General features: G+C 36.6%; 1 protein-coding gene across 3 annotated transcripts in view; it reads right to left on the bottom strand.

Annotated features, from left to right (window-relative positions):
- Window positions 1-18,046, bottom strand: part of EXOC6B (exocyst complex component 6B) — a 734,244-nt gene that overhangs the window by 275,763 nt on the left and 440,435 nt on the right. For all 3 annotated transcript variants that reach the window (XM_010829771.1, XM_010829772.1, XM_010829773.1), the window contains one exon: window positions 4,229-4,363. In XM_010829771.1, coding sequence (XP_010828073.1) covers window positions 4,229-4,363 — 135 coding nt within the window. The remainder of the gene's footprint in view (window positions 1-4,228; window positions 4,364-18,046) is intronic.

Below are 18,046 nucleotides of genomic sequence, written 5' to 3'. Positions count from 1 at the left end.
ATTCAAAAGCAGACACATTACTTTGCCAACAAAGGTTCGTCTAGTCAAGGCTATGGTTTTTCCTGTGGTCATGTATGGATGTGAGAGCTGGACTGTGAAGAAGGCTGAGCACCGAAGAATTGATGCTTTTGAACTGTGGTGTTGGAGAAGACTCTTGAGAGTCCCTTGGATTGCAAGGAGACCCAACCAGTCCATTCTGAAGGAGATCAGCCCTGGGATTCCTTCTGAGGGAATGATGCTGAAGCTGAAACTCCAGTACTTTGGCCACCTCATGCGAAGAGTTGACTCATTGGAAAAGACTCTGATGCTGGAAGGGATTGGGGGCAGGAGAAGAAGGGGACGACAGAGGATGAGATGGCTGGATGGCATCACTGACTCGATGGATGTGAGTCTGAGTGAACTCCAGGAGTTGGTGATGGACAGGGAGGCCTGGCGTGCTGTGATTCTTGGGGTCGCGAAGAGTCAGATACGACTGAGTGACTGAACTGAACTGAACTATACTGTAACTTCTGACATGCATGCATGAGTGCATGCTATGTCACTCCAGTCTTGTCCAAGTCTTTGAGACAGTATGGACTGCAGCCTGTCAGGCTCCTCTGTCCATGGGATACTATTGGACAGAGTAGGTTGCCATGCTCTCCTCCAGGAGATCTTCCCAACCCACATCTCCTACATGTCCTGCATTGGCAGGTGGGTTCTTTACCACTAGAGCCACCTAGCAAGCCCTAGCTCCGACTAGAATGCTTATCTATTAGAAATCCAAGTGATTCAATTTCTGATTTCATTCAGATCATTTCTTTGTCTTCCTAGTTCTTAACACTACCTGACATTATATTAAATTTTTTGTTTGTGTGCCATCTATCACCACTAGAATACAAGCTATGTCAAGCCAGGACACTGGTTTATTGCCTGGTATGTAACCAATGCTTTATAAAAACTTTAAGAAAATGAAGAAGTTTAATGTATTTATTGTATTATTATAGCATTTTTTTTTTGCACAGTTCTTTACAAAATTTACAGTGACTGTCTTCCCTATGGATTATAAACTCTAAATTAAAGGACTAAGTATTTTCTCTTCTTCTACCCAAAAATCTACCTTATTTAATAGTAGGTACACAGGCAATATTTGTGATGTAAAATACCTTCATTTTATATTGTCAGTGAGTGAGGGAATTCTTATAAACAAGGAAAGCTAAGAATATCAGCTTGATTAGGTCACATATGGTAACAAGAAGGAACTCTGCAAGAAAATACCTTGAAGACCTTCTGATTATTTTTGCCCCATTTTCAGCATTAAGGTTTCCATCTGCTAGGAGAAGTTTTCTGGAAACAGTAGCTTAGGAAAATACACAATATGAAGCTCTTATAATTGCCATGTTTATACTGAGTTCTGGATTAGCTGCTTTGAAACAGTCCTGGTAAAAATAAACTTTCAATGTGTTTTAAGCAATCAGTGTTTCCAATAAGCACTGTCAACATGACCTTTAGTGGTCTCCAGAACTTCTCCTTTACTAAGTATTTAACTGGATGCTCAACCTCTATGCCTTCCTGTCTGCCTTTAATTTTCCCTCAGCAATTTTAGTGCTGGAACAACAACAAAATACACAGGTCATCCTCTGGGAGGATTTCTAACCATAATTTGAAAAGCCCTTGAAATAAGAAAATTGAAATGGATTAGAGGAAGAATAGTAGTACATATTACATATTCGTACATACATATGTATGTAATTATATTACATACATAGGGTAAACAACTATAAGTGCACAGCACATTCTCTCTCCTATTTTCTATTCAACACTCAACTGTAAGTCCCTACCTTGTTTTCTTTCAAGGAGAAATTTTAGATTCCACATGTAGAAATCATGTAGAAATACTTTTTGATAAAATTATTGCCCATGTTCCATAATAATGATAATGTTTAAGAATATTTATAATTCCTATTAAATTACCTAAGGAAAGTCATCCTAAAACTCTTAAATCTCTTGTCATATTTTCATATTAATACTTGGGGCCTCTTTATAAAGTAAGTCTGCTGCTGCTGCTGCTAAGTCACTTCAGTCGTGTCCGACTCTGTGCGACCCCATAGACGGCAGGCAGCCCACCAGGCTCCCCCGTCCCTGGGATTCTCCAGGCAAGAACACTGGAGTGGGTTGCCATTTCCTTCTCCAATGCATGAAAGTGAAAAGTGAAAATGAAGTCGCTCAGTATCCATCACTAAAAGAGAGTCAATATTAATACAATGAGACATTATTGAAAAGTTTACAAGCTACAAATATAAATCATGTATAATGAATTCTATTGTAAGTAATTTTATAGATAATTTGAAATAACCCAAGGTCACATCATAAATGTGTAATTCATCTAGCAGTCAATGTAATGATAAACATAGAGAAAGAATACACCAGTTGTTACACATCCCATTTTTTCCTTTTTTTCAGCTTCACTGAAAGCAAAATCATAAGATATTTAAAACCATACATTGTGGTGATCTAACATGCATATATATTGTGAGAGTATTTCTTTTCCATCATCTAGTTATTTAACATACTCATCACCTCACATATTACTTTTTATTCTATAAGAACATTTAAGTTCTATTTTCTTAGCAACAATACAGTACTATCAACTATGGGAATCATGCTTTACATTAGATCCTTAACTCTTTTTCCTCTTAAAGCTGAAAATCTGTTCCTCCTTACCAACTTCTCTCTATTGCCTAACCGACTCTTCTAGTACCTAGCAACCACTTTTCTACTAATTTTTAAAAAATATTCTTCATATAAAGGCAGTAATTGTCCTTCTTGGTGTGGCTTATTTTCCTTAGCATAATGCCCTCTAGGTCCATCTACATTATCACAAATGGTAGGATGTTCTTATTTTTCATAACTGAATAATATTCATATATATACACATATCAATATCAATACATATATGGAGAATATATGTTTGTGTGTGTATATATATATATATAAAAACATTTCTTTATCCACTTATCTGAAGACTGTTTCCATGTCATAGCTATTGTGATTATTCCTGCGATGAACATGGAACTATATATAACTCTGAAATACAATTTTCCAATTTATTTGAATACACACCCAGAAGCAGAATTGCCAGATCATATGATTCTTCAAGAAATTACAAGCTCTATTTGTAATTTTTTGAGGAACCTCCATACTGTTTTCCATAATGGCTATACCAATTTACATTCCTACCAACAGTGTACAAGTGTTCCCTTTAGTCCATATCCTCACCAGTATTTATCATCTCTTGTATTTTTACTGATAGCTATTCTAACATGTGTGATGCATTATCACATTGTGGTTTTGATTTACTTTTTTGAAAAGGCCATCCTTTCCTCATTATACATTCTTGGCCATTTTGTCATAAATTAATTGACCATATATGCATGTTTATTTCTGGGCTCTGCAATCTGTTCCATTGATCTGTATCTCTGTTTTTATGTCAATACCATACCGTTCTGATTACTATAGCTTTATAATACATTTTGAAATCAGATCGTGTAATGCTTCTAGCTTTGTTCTTCTCTCTCAAGACTGCTTTGGGCAGGTTCTTTCACATCTTTTTTCTTAGAACAGAAAAAAGTAGATCATACCAACAATTTTTATATCTCATAAAATATAATAAGCAACATGAATCAAATTTGATTTGTACTCTTAAATCTATTCTCAAGGGAAGGTACCAATAAAGAGAAATAGAGAAAAAAAATTCAATTCTATAATTTTATATCTAATTCATATCAACTTCTGGATTTCAAAACATATATTTGCTTGAAAACTGAAATCATCAAATAATAACAACAGAATCCTAAAACATACATGTTCTAGTAAGGTAAAAAAAAAAAAAAAAAAGACTAGAAATAGGACACAGAGAAGAGAAGGTGGCTAAATTTAAATTTTAATTGCTGTTGATTTCAGCTATAACCACCATTTTCTAGACCAAACTTAAGACTTCTTGAATGCCAGGCAGTCAATAGAGGAAAACAGTCATTTTTACGTATGAAATATAAGGAAGATTCAGTGAATACAACCATAGACCCTTTTTAGTTTAAACACCCCAAAACAGGCATTGGTATTTGTTTTCCTAAGGAAATAATAAGGACTTATTCTCAAGACCATGTATGACTTATGAGAGAAACAAAGCAAGGTTAGGTATAAAGCCCCAGCACACCAGAAGCACTTCTATAGTACTGCAGGACTTTCTCACCTTAAAAGTCGTGGTGCCATACAGCTTGGTAGTGTGGACTGTCTCTGGAAGGACATTAGTGATATTGGTGATAAATTCTTCCAAGTACTTACAGGATTTCTCCAAGTGTGTTGTATTGATAATAATCTGGACAAGCTAGAAAATAACAAGAACATGTAAGGGTCATTTGACTATTTAACCTTGGATGCATGGCTCATTATGAATCTACTGGTATAAGAAAAACAAAAGGCATAACGGCAGAGGCCATCTGTATTCTGTAAATGTTAAAGTGAAAGCACAGGATAGGTATCACTTCCTCTATGAAGATTTCCCTGACTTCCCAAAGAATCTAGCATTTCCCCCAATTATAGGAGTAAATGTCACTATTTTAAACTCATATCTTTGGTTCAAAATAAAGACTAGGCTAAGATAAAAAACTGATAGTATTTAGCATACAACCTGGAAATAAATAATTGCCAAATGAATAAAATAAACTCCTATTAAAAGAATAAGACAGTAAAGCACAATAAGTTTCAAAATAAAGCACAGTGAACATAGGAATTTTGGAACAGTTGCAATATATAAATAAACTCCATCAGTTTCTATGAAAGAAAAAAATATGAGCACAGGAATCAGAGAAACCAGGGAGCAACTACTTACAAATTATTGATACTGACAAAGTTTCTTGACTTCTCTAAGCCTATTTATTTACCTGTAAAATATTAATAATAATTTCTAACTCACACTTATTATGAAGACTAAATATTCTTTTGTTAATACTATTTTCCTTTTCTTACAGAAGAGATCCTTAAAGAAGGCAGTACTGATGATAAAAAGCCATCTCTAAATTTCTTCGAGAGCAAGATGAGGAAGAAAACTGCTGTCTGTAGAATTAAACTTTCTAAACCACTTTACAGTTCATTTTCTTACATCACCCTCCTAGCAACCTGAAGAAGTAAGTTAAGTGGGCATACTTATTACTTCCATTCTACCATAAGAGAAACAAAAAATGAAATTAAACTGGGATTCAAATCCAAGTCATCAACCTTCAAATTATGGTCTCATCTTAATGATTTCAGCCAGTGCCTTTTAGCATAAGCTTAAGATGGCAGCCCTGGAGTACTACATTTTTATGTATACTAGGCTGAACTATCAGATTCAGGGGCTGACATCAACCATACATCTCCATTCTTTGATTCTACCTTATGTAAAAAATTAAGTTAAAATTTTTAATGACTGATACCTACTATGTACCAATACAATATTGTAAAGTAATTCACCTCCAATTAAAATAAATACATTTATATTGAAAAAAAAAAACTATTCACATTCCCCAAAAAGAAACACAAAGAGAAAGTAAAATGGAACCTTTTTTACTTTTCTTTTCTACATCTTTAACTTTTCATTTTCACAAGAATATGTCTAGGGGTGGGGTTGTGGTAGGCAGGGGAGTTTTGGTGTTTAAGGCTATGAATGAACTTGCATCCTCTTTTAGTCTAGTGAGATAATAATCCAGAGAAGTAAGTAGATGACAGAAGGGGAAAACTGGAGTTAAAGATGAAGGGAGGTACTACACATTTTTAAATCAAATGATATTCGAAAACAATGTTTAAAAGATAGAATTGTACTTCAGTAAAAGTGACTGTATTATGCTGTGGAATATTAAATTAAATTATTAATAGGACCATAATCAGAAATACTATACTAAAGCCTTTGATTGTATGGATCACAACAAATTGTGGAAAATTCTTAGAGAGATGTGAGTACGTCTCAGACTATCTTACCTGTCTCCTGAGAAACTTGTATGCAGGTCAAGAAGCAACAGTTAGAACCAGACACAGAACAACAGACTGGTTCAAAACTGGGAAAGGAGTACACCAAGGCTGTGTATTGTCACCTTGCTTATTTAACTTATGTGCAGAGTACATCATGAGAAATGCCGAGCTGGATGAAACACAAGCTAGAATCAAGATTGCTGAGAGAAATATCGATAACCTCAGATATGCCAATGATAACACTCTAATGGCAGAAAGTGAAGAGGAACTAAAGAGCCTCTTGATGAAGGTAAAAGAGGAGTGAAAAAGCTGGCTTAAAACTCAACATTCAAAGAACTAAGATCATAGCATTCCATCCCATCACTTCATGGCAAATAGAAGGGGAAAAAGTGGAAAGAGTGACAGATTTTATTTTCTTGGGCACCGAAATCACAGCAGTGATTGCAGCCATGAAATTAAATGACACTTGTTCCTTGGAAGGAAACTGATGATAAACCTAGACAGTGTATTCAAAAGCAGAGACATCACTTTGCTGACAAAGGTCCATATAGTCAAAACTATGGTTTTTCCAGTAGTCATATATGGATGTGAAAGTTGGACCATAAAGAAGGCTGAAGAATTGATGCTTTCAAATTGTGGTGCTGGAGAGGATTCTTGAGAGTCCTTTGGACAGCAAGGAGATCAAACCAATCAGTCCTAAAGGAAATCAATGTTGAATATTCATTGGAAGGACTGATGCTGAAGATGAAGCTCCAATACTATAGCTACCTGATTGAAAAACCTTCTCATTGGAAAAGACCCTGCTGCTGGTAAAGCTTGAAGGCAAAAGAGAAGGGGGTGGCAGAGAGTGAAATGGTTAGATAGCATCACTGATTCAACAGACCCGAATGTGAGCAAACTCCAGGAGATAGCGAAGGACAGGAAGCCTGGTGTGTTGCAGTCCAAGCAGTCTCAAAGAGTCGGACATGACTTCACGACTGAACAACAACAACCTCCTCAAACAGCACACAGCACAGGGCCAAATACACAATTCATTCTCCAAAAATACATGTCAACTCATAATAATGCTTTAGTAATAGATTCAAGTAAGGGAAAAGGTAACTTCTACCCACTAAGGATCAGCCAAAAACAGCTACTTTTGAAATATAATGGCAAAGATAAAAGACTGAGTTCCAAGAAAGATAAGTTAGGGCAACAATGGGACTAAGTCTTTTACTATTTCCCAAAATTCATCAGACAAGTTCATATTAATCATTAGGCTCTTTCTGGGCTTTCCTGGTGGCTCAAATAGTAAAGAATCTGCCTGCAGTGTGGGAGACCTGGGTTCGATCCCAGGGTTGGGCTTCCCAGGTAGGGTTAGTGGTAAAGAACACAACTGCCAATGCAGGAGACATAAGAGACATGGGTTCAATCCTTGTGTCAGGAAGATATCCTGGGGTATGGAATGACAACCCACTCCAGTATTCTTGCCTGGAGAATCCCCAAGGACAGAGAAGCCTGGTGGGCTACAGTCCATGGGGTCTCAAAGAATTAGACACGAGTGAAGCAACTTAGCACATACCCAGGTCCTTTCCATTCATTCGATAGTTTGAATTTGGACACTTCGAATTTTGGAAAAAAAATTCTGTCACCTATAAAATTACCCAAAATATCAGCTTTTTAACTTGAGAGTGCTTTAGGGAAAAACACCCACAAAAATAAGTGATTTCTCACCCTCTTCCTTTCAATGTGTTTCTTCTTCAGAGAAGGACTAAAATCACTTTAAAAATTTAAATTTTATACATTAAATCATTCTTCTTCATGAGTGGGAATGTGGCTACTGGAAAGGTTGTCTTGATGTGGAAGCTAGAAAAGTAAGAGAGTTAATTTGGGGAACCAAAAATTTTCTATTTTAAAATGAGCATTACCAATAGGGAACACATTCTATCTATCAAAAGAAATCCTAATAATAAGGAGGAATCGTGTCATGTTATAGAAATAAAAAACAGTGGCAGTCAAAGAGAAAATTGTCATGTTTTGCAGGATATTGGCAGTTTAAAAAAAAAGGAGGTGGCTTCACTGGGTACAGTAGTAATTTCCCATGATTTTTTAAAGATCTGTCAACACAAAAGATCACCATGAATTACATCAATTGGCTGTCAGTCACTTTTGAAATGTTTCATTGCTGAGCACAGAAGAGACTATTAAAACACTCTAGGATTACAGTAGATATCATGTCATTTTCAAAGGGAATATTTGTCTGTTAATGAGGTCTAAGTGATCTCTACTCCTGAATGACAGCTAACCAAAATCCTTAAAAGGGCATTTACAAATGTGAAGCCAGATGCTTTGGGAGTTATTTTGAACTTAAGGGTGAAATGAAGCAATTTCTTATATCAACTTTCATCAGAGTTTGAGCTCCTTTGATATTTTTAACCCATACTACCCACTCTCTTTTAAAAATATATCACTGCAGCAATCTAAACTGTCCTATTGTTTCAAGAACATGGAACTAACAATGTATTAAGATACTGGTTATATCTCACATAAAGTGGATTTCCATGAAAACTGTACACACACACAAAAAAAACACCAAAAAGCAAATAAACACTTCCACAACCAAATGACAGAAGTTACTTAGACGAAAAACCCTTAAGAAACAGGAATTTTTTTTTTTTTTGGGGGGGGGGCTCTTTCCTTCCTAAAATCAGAGAGAATCTAATAAAGAAGGCACAGAGTAGATTGTAGGCATCACTTCTTCAACTTTGCTCCAAACACCACAGCAGAAGCTGAACTATGATCACAGATAGGTGTTCATATTCCTGACAAACTCCAGGAAAGAAAACGTCTTCATAATCGTTAACAGTTCAAAACTAAGCCTTAAATTCCAAGAAGAGGCTTCCGTTCCTGATTATAAGTTACTTCTGATATATTACATTACCTTGTCCCCCAAAACAGATAATTTAGTATACTGAAGCTCCAAATGGACTAATCCAAGCCAAGAAAATGACTCTTTCCACCCACCAATGCCTCTCAACTACTGATAGAAAAGATTAAAAACTAAATAACAGTCCTATTTCTCATTCACAAGTATAAGCTATCCCTAAGACCAGTCCATCATAAAGGAGATCAGTCCTGGGTGTTCATTGGAAGGACTAATGTTGAAGCTGAAACTCCAGTACTTTGGCCATCTCATGCGAAGAGTTAACTCATTGGAAAAGACCCTGATGCTGGGAAAGATTGAGGGCAGGAGGAGAAGGGGACGACAGAGGATAACATGGTTGGATGGCATCACCAACCCAATGGACATGGGTTTGGGTTGACTCAGGAGTTGGTGATGGACAGGGAGGCCTGTGAGCTGCAGTTCACGGGGTTGCAAAGAGTCGGACACAACCGAGTGAATGAACTGAACTGAACTGAAGACTTCAAGGAATTTTATCTCCATTTCACCGCAGCAAGAGGGTATAAAAAGCTGTGTCAGCTACCCATTTTATACCATCTCTATGGTAAATATCTAAACTATTAAAATACTTGGAATTACTGGTTTCAAATTCAAAGGACTAACACAAAGATTATATTTGAAAAACTTCTGTATACAATGTTTTAACATAATATTAGCAATATCGTTGCTGTTAACAATAGGGGATGGAGACAAATGATATGCAGGAGATAACATAGGTCATCAACCTAAACTATATTAAAAGGAAAAGGAGAATGCAAAGCATCAGTCATTTATTCAGATCCCCTGGGGCATGATTATAATCATAAAAATAATACGTGTTCAATATGGTATAACTACCAGCCCTTCTAAATTTTTTTAACTTTACACTGAAAACCTACCTACCTACTTTCTTTTTTTTTTTTTCCCCTTCTTCTCTCTTTCATTACTTAACAATTTCTATATGCCCAGGAACTGGGATAGGGTTGTACATAATTATACACAAGACACAGTCCTTGGTTTCATGGAGATTATAGTAAACATATAAACATACAAATACATAGTATGACAGCAGGTGGTAGTAAGCACTGGGAATAGGAGAGAGAAAAAGTAGGTACAAGGGGAGGGTATTAATCTATCTGAGCTACTTGGAGATAGGGTGGTCAAGAGGCCTCTTTAAGGAAATAATATTTGAGAAGGAATTTAAGTGAAGGTATATTGTTGTCATGTGTAATAAATAAATTATTTTATGTCTAATTTATATTTTAAGCCTTTCTATAGTTACATTCTTCATAAAGAAACAGAATATCCTTTCATTCACTGTAAAACCTTCATGGATCACAGCCTTGTCATGGCAAAGAGGCTTGTATAACTCAATGAAGCTATGAGCCATGCAGTACAGGGCCACCCAGGATGGATGGGTCATAGTGAAGTTACGACAAATCATGGTCCACTGGAAGAGGAAATAGCAACCCAGTCCAGTATTCGTGCTTGGAAAACCCCATGAACAGTATGAAAAGGCAAAAAGATAGGACACTGGAAGATGAGCCCTCCAAGTAGAAAAGTGTCCAGTATGCTACTGGGGAAGAGCAGAGGGCAATAACTAACAGCTCCAGAAAGAATGCAGCAGCTGGGACAAAGTGGAAACGATGAGCAATTATGGTAGTACCTGATGGTGAAAGTACATTCAGTGTTGTAAAGAACAATATTGCATAGGAACCTGTAGTGTTAAGTCCATGAATCAAGGTAAACTGGATATGGTCAAGCAGGAGATGGCAAGGTAGAACATCTCAGGAATGAGTGAACTAAAATGGACATGAATGGGCAAACTTAATTCATTATATTTACTACTATTGGCAAGAATCCCTTAGAAGAAGAGTAGCCCTCACAGTCCACAAATGAGTACAAAATGCAGTACTTGGGTGGAACCTGAAAAGAAAGAATGACCTCAATTCATTTCCAAGGCAAACCATTCAACATCACAGCAAACCAAGTCTATGCCCCAACCACTGATGTCAAAGAAGCTGAAGTTAACCAGTTCTATGAGGACCTACTTTCTAGAACTAATACCAAAAATGATGTCCTTTTCATCAGGGGACTGGAATACAAAAGTAGGAAATCAAGAGATACCTGGAACCATCGGCAAGTTTGGTTTGGGATACGAGCAGGGCAAAGGCTAACAGAATTTAGACAAGAGAACACACTGGTCATAGCAAATACCCTTTCCCAACAACCCAAGAGATGACCTTACACATGGACATTATGACTGCCCTGTTGCTCAGTTGCTTCAATCATGTAAGACTCTTTGCGACCGTATGGGCTGTAGCCTGCCGGGCTCCTCTGTCCATGGAATTCTCCAGGCAAGAATACTGGACTTTGTTCCCATGCCCTCCTCCAAGGGATCTTCCCAACCCAGCGGTCAAACTTGCATCTCCTACATTGGCAGGAGGGGTTCTTTACTACTAGAGCCACCTGGGAAGCCCCATGGACATCATTAAATGGTCAATACTGAAATCAGACTGATTATGTTCTTTGAGGCCAAAGAAGGAGAAGCTCTATACAGTCAGCAAAAATAAGACCTGTACCTGACTACTGCTAATATGATGAGCTCTTTATTGCAAAATTCAGGCTTAAATTGAACAAAGTAGGGAAATTCACCAGGACATTCAGGTATGACCTAAATCAAATTTCTTACATTATATTCAGTGGAGGTGACAAATAGATTCAAGGGATTAGATCGGGTAGACAGAGTGTGTGAAGAACAATGGATGGAGGTTTGTAACACTATACAGGGGGCAGTGACCAAAACTATCCCAAACAAAGTGGTTGTCCAAGGAGGCTTTACAAATAGCTTTGAAAGAAGAGAAGAGAAATGCAAAGGAGAAAGAAAGATACAACCAACTGAATGCAGAGTTCCAGACAACAGCAAGCAGAGATAAGAAGACCTCCTTAAATGAACAGTGCAAAGAAACAGAGGAAAATAATAGAAGGGCAAAGACATCTCCTCAAAAACACTGAAGAGATCAAGGGACCATTTCAGACAAGAATGAGCATGATAAAGGACAGAACTGATAAGGATGTAACAGAAGCAGAAGAGATTAAGAAGAGGTGGCAAGAAAACACAGAAGAATTTCAGATAATCATGATGGTGTGACCATTATTCAAGAGTCAGACATCCTGTAGTGTGAAGTCAAGTGGGTCTTAGGAAGCATTACTATGAGGAAGCTAGAGGTGACAGAATCACAGCTGAGCTATTTAAAAATCCTAATAGATGATGCTGTTAAAGCGCTGTACTCAATATGCCAGCAAACTTGGAAAATTCAGCAGTGGCCACAGGACTGGAAAGAGTCAAGTTTTCATTCCAATCCAAAAGAAAAGCAATGCCAAAGAATGTCCCAACTACAACTGTGCTCATCTCACATGCTAGCAAGGTTATGTTGAAAATCCTTCAAGCTAGGCTTCAGCAGTACATGAACTGAGAACTTTCAGATGTATAAGCTGGGTTTTGAAGAGGCAGAAGAAAGAGAGATCAAACTGCAACATTCATTAGATCTTGGAGAAAGCCAAGTAATTCCAGGAAAACTACTTCTGCTTCACTGACTTTGCTAAAGCCCTTGACTGTGTGGATAACAACAAATTGTTGAAAATTCTTCAAGAGACAGGAATACTAGATCACCTTATCTGTCTCCTGAGAAACCTATATGTGAATCAAGAAGTAACAGAACCAGACATGAAACAATGGACTGGTTCAAAATTGTGAAAGGAGTACGATTAGGCTGTAAATTATCACCCTGATTATTTAACTTATATGTAGAGTACAACATGTGCAATGCTGAGCTAGATGAATCAAAAACTGGAATCAAGACTGCCAGGAGAAATATCAACAACCTCAGATGTGCAGATGATACCATTTTAGTGGCAGAAAGTGAAGAAGAACTAAAGAGCCTCTTGATGAGGGTAAAAGAGGAGAGTGAAAAAGTTGGTTTGAAAATTAACATTACAAAAACTAATATCACTTTATGCCACATACAAGAAGAAAAAGTAGAAACAGTGACAGATTTTATTTTCTTGGGCTCCAAAATCCCTGCAGATGGTGACTGTAGTCATGAAATTAAGATGCCTGCTCCTTGAAAGGAAAGCTATGACAAACCTAGACAGTGTATTAAAAAGCAGAGATATTACTGCCAACAAAGGCCCATACAGTCAAAGCTATGGTCTTTTCAGCAGTCATGTATGGATGTGAGAGCAGGACTATAAAGAAGGATCAGTGCTGAAGAGATGTTTTCTAACTGTAGTGCTGGAGAGGACTCTTGAGATTCCCCTGGACTGCAAGGAGATCAAATCAGTCAATCCTAATGGAAATCAACCCTAAATATTCATTTGGAAGGACTGATGCTCAAGCTGAAGCTCCAATACTCTGACCATCTGATGTGAAGAGGTGATTCATTGGAAAAGACCCTGATGCTACAAAAGATTGAATGCAAAAGTAGAAGAGAGCGGCAAAGGATGAAATGGTTAGATAGCATCACTAATTCAATGGACTTGAATTTGAGAAAACTCTAGGAGACAGCAGAGGACCGAGAAACCAGCAAACCATGGGGTTGCAAAGAGTGGGCCATGACTTACCAACTGAATGACAACAACAACAGGTGGCAATAAGCACTGGGAATATTATTAATAGAAGGAAGGATAAGGAGGTATATGGGGATGGGAGATCTGAGCTATTCTGAGAATAGGTGGTCAAGGAAATCTCCTTAAGGAAATAATATTTGAGTAGGGACTTAACTGAAGATATATTGCTACCATATGTGATAAATAAATAATTTTAATTCTAATTTATACCTTAAGCCTATAAGTACATTTTTAATACAGAAAGAATATCCTTTGATTCATTTTAAAACCTTCTTTCAAATTTAATTAATTCTCTGATATCCTGAAATTAACAAACTTGTGGTTTATTTCCTTTCTCTTTACAACATTGTTTTCAAATTTCTGTAGAAAAAAGAAAAGGCTTAGAAAAAAGATAAACCTTATTTTAAAACTTACTTCAAATTTTTTTTAATTGAAATGCAGCTGATTTACAACATTGTGTTAGTTTCAAACATACATCAAAGTGACTGTCATACACACACACATATATAATTTTATCAGATTATTTTCCCATGTAAGTTATTACACAGCATTGAGTAAAGTTCATTGGGCTATGCAGTAGATGTCTGTTGATTATATATATTACACAAAGTAGTGTATGTATGTTCATTCCAACCTCCTAGTTGATACCCTCTGCTCACCATCCTCCTCAGGTACCCATAAGCTTCTAAGTCTGGAATTTGTTTCAATTTTGAAAATAAGTTCATTTGTATCACTTTTTAGATTCAATGCATAAATGATATATATATTACTCGTCTTGCTCTAACTTATTTCACTTAGTATGCTAATCACTAGGTCCATCATTGTGGCTAAAAATGGTATTATTTCTTTTCTTGGCTGAGTAATATTTTGTACAATTATACCATATCTTCATTATCCATTCATCTGTTGATAGACACTTAGGTTGTTCCCATGGGCAACTGTATATAGTGCTGCTATGAACAAGGTTGGGGGGTGGTCCATGTATCTTTTCAAAGAATGATTTTCTCTGGATATAAGCCCACGAATGGGATTGCAGGATAATATGGTATCTCCACATCCAGAAAGCATCTACTTCTGCTTCACTGATTACACTAAAGACGTTGACTGTGTGGATCACAACAAACTGGAAAATTCTTCAAGAGATGGGAATACTAGACCACCTTACTTGCCTCCGGCAAAATCTGTATTCAGGTGAAGAAGCAACAGTTACAATGGGACATGAAATAATGGGCTGGTTCCAAATTGGGAACAAAGATATCAAACAAGTCAATCATAAAGGAAATCAACCCTGAAAATTCACTGGAAGAACTGTTGCTGAAACTGATGTTCCAATACACTGGCCGCCTATTGCAAAGAACCAACTCATTTTTCGAAGGCAAAAGGAGAAGAGAAAATAAATTTTAAAAATAAAAAGGAGAAGAGGGTGGCAGAGGATGAGATAGTCAAAGAGTATCACTAACTCAATGGACATGAACTTGAGCAAACTCCAGGAGATAGGAGAGGACAGAGGAGCTGGGCATGCTATAGTGCATGGGGTTGCAAAGAGTCAGCTAAGACTTAGCAACTGAATAACAACAACAACAATATAAATAATAAAGTATCAAGTATAAAATGTACTAAATTCATGGGAACTTTATTATTGATGTGGACTTACTGCTTATTATATACAGATTCAGCTAAATATGGCTTATATGGCTGAATAAAATATATAACTAGGCTGGCTAGCCTCACTTTACCTCATATCCAGTAGCCAAAGTGTACATATAATGCTATGAAATAACCACATTACTGTTCATGAAGTAATTCTCTTTTCCAGCGCCCAGAGATACCTTCTCTTCTTCAGAGATAACTTAAACCCAACATTTGTACTAGAAATCCACTTTTAGCTAAAGACACTTCTTTCAGTGGGAAAACTGAGCACTTGGAAAATTCCATCATAACATATACACAATCACCACCATCTGCATCCACAAACAGTGATTCTCATCTGTTACCAGAGGTGAACTTCATACCACTTAAAACCAATTCCTCTAATTGTGCATGGGATTCTAAAGTCTCTCACCTACTCAAGTACAGCATTCTGGAGATTTCCCCTTTTCTCATACATCATCAACTTTTTGCTTTCTATTGTATTATTCTCACCATAAATAACATGCTGTTACTTCTGCTATTACACAATTTTTTTTTAATTAACCGACTTCCACTGACAGCTATGACCTCATTTCCTTACCTACCTTTGTAACAAAATTTCCTGGAAGAGTTGTCTTATACACACTGTCTCCAATTCCTCTCTTTCCATTCTTTAAAAATATTAATATAAACAAACACTTTATGTAGAATCGTTTTATATTTACAAGACAGTTGCAAAGAGTTCCCAAATACTCCACACCCAGTTCCCCCTATTGTTTACATCTCACATTACTATGGTACATGTATGCGTGCTCAGTCGTTTGAATCGTGTTCAACTCTTTGTGACCCTACTGACTATAGCCCACCAGGCTCCTCTGTCCGTGGGATTCCCCAGGCAAGAATACTGAAGTGTTTTCTATTTTCTGTTTTATTCTAATTTTAATTTTTTAAAACCTATTATATTTTTTCTACATTTATTGCTTCATTTGCCTTTCCTACTGTTCTTTTCTCCTTGCAGTTAATCTTTAATGTATATAAATCTTCATCTACCTCTATTTAACTTAGCATACCTATTCTTTCTTTCTTTTCTTAATTTCCTTTGCTCTCAACATGTTTGTTACTTTTGTTTTTATTCCTTTATTCCCCGCTTGGCACCTTGCTTTAGTTTTGTTTTTTAGTTTGTGCTTAAGTTAGTTTTGTTCTTAACTGGCAAATATAACTTTTGATTTCCTTTGTTTGCTGGATCAATCAATTGTACTTGATTTTTGTTGGATCGTTTTCATGTTGTTCATGGGTGTATATGTATATGTGTATATTCCATTATTTTAATTATTATTTGCCTGATTTTGTAAATGCCATTGGCCTTGGATTCATTTTTGGTTTCTCATTTTTAGATATTTGTTTTTCTCTTCCATGACAAACAACTTGTGGAATCTTTGTTCCTGACCAGATATCAAACCCTGAGCATTTGGAGTGGGAGCACTGAATCCAAGACTCTAGACAACCAGAAAATAACCCTAGGGAGTATCCAGTAGTGAGAACTTACACAAAAAAAACCACTTGAATACAAGATCCAGCATTACCCAACCACCAGTAGCACCCCATGCAGGATGCCTCATCTAAACAACAAACAAAACAAAAATACAAATCCAATCATCAGCAGACAGGAGTACCACATCACTCACCCTTGCCCATCAGAGGAAAAACAAACAAACAAACAAAAACTCAGCACAAATCTCACCCTATATGAAGCTCACACAAACCACTGGACCAAAGTTAGGAGGGCAAAAATCAAAAGGAAGAAAGAATTCAACTTTCTTCAAGTAAAGAATTCAACTTTCCTTGAGGCCTGGGAAAAGGAGACCTAAAACACAATAACTTAAAAAAAAAAAATGAAAAGGCAGAGAAATACTGAACAAATGAAGGAACAAACAAGAAACACAGAAGTCCAAATCAGTGAAGAGGAACTAAGAAAATAATCTGAAAAAGAATTCAGAATAATGATAGTAAAGATGGTAAAAAAAAAAAAAAAAAAAAAAAAAAAAAAAAAAACAACCTTGAAAACAAAACAGAGAAAATGCAAGAATCAGTTAACAAACACCTAGAAGAATTAAAGAATAAGCACACAGAGACAAACAACACAATTACTGAAACTAAAAATACTGTAGAAGGAATTAATAGCAGAATATCTGAAGCAAAAGAATGAATCAGTGAGCTAGCTAGAAGATAAAATGGCAGAAATAAGTTCTGAAGAGCAGAATAAAGTAAAAAGAATGAAAAGAGCTGAGGACACTCTCAGAGACCTCTGGGAACATATCAAAGGTACCAATGTTTGAATTATAGGGGTCCCAGAAGAACAAGAGAAAAAGAAAGGGTACCAGAAAATTTTTGAAGAGATTATAGATGAAAATTTCCTTAACATGGAAAAGGAAAGAGCCAATCAAGTCCAAGAGGCACAAAAAGTCCCGTACAGGATAAACCCAAGGAGAAACACGCCAGGACACATACAAATCAAAGTAACAAAGACTAAACACAAAGAAAGAATATTAAAAGCAGCAAGGGAGAAGCAATAATATACAAGGGAAACCCCATACACTTAACAGCTGCTCTTTCAGCAACAACTCTGCAGGCCAGAAGAGAATGGCAGGATATATTTAAAGTACTGAAAGGGAAAAATCTACAACCAAGATCACTGTACCCAGCAAGGATCTCATTCAAAATTGATGTAGAAATAAAAAGCTTTTCAGACAAGCAAAAGTTAAGAGAATTCAGTACCACCAAACCAGCTTTATAATAAATGTTAAAAGGACTTGTACCAGGTTCGATGCACGATGCTGGATGCTTGGGGCTGGTGCACTGGGACGGCCCAGAGGGATGGTATGGGGA

Source organism: Bison bison, unplaced genomic scaffold (genome assembly GCF_000754665.1).
Source record: "Bison bison bison isolate TAMUID 2011002044 unplaced genomic scaffold, Bison_UMD1.0 scf7180017864508, whole genome shotgun sequence".
Lineage (NCBI taxonomy): Eukaryota > Metazoa > Chordata > Mammalia > Artiodactyla > Bovidae > Bison > Bison bison.
Note: the sequence above shows the minus strand (reverse complement) of the source record. Positions and strands in the feature narration are given on the sequence as shown.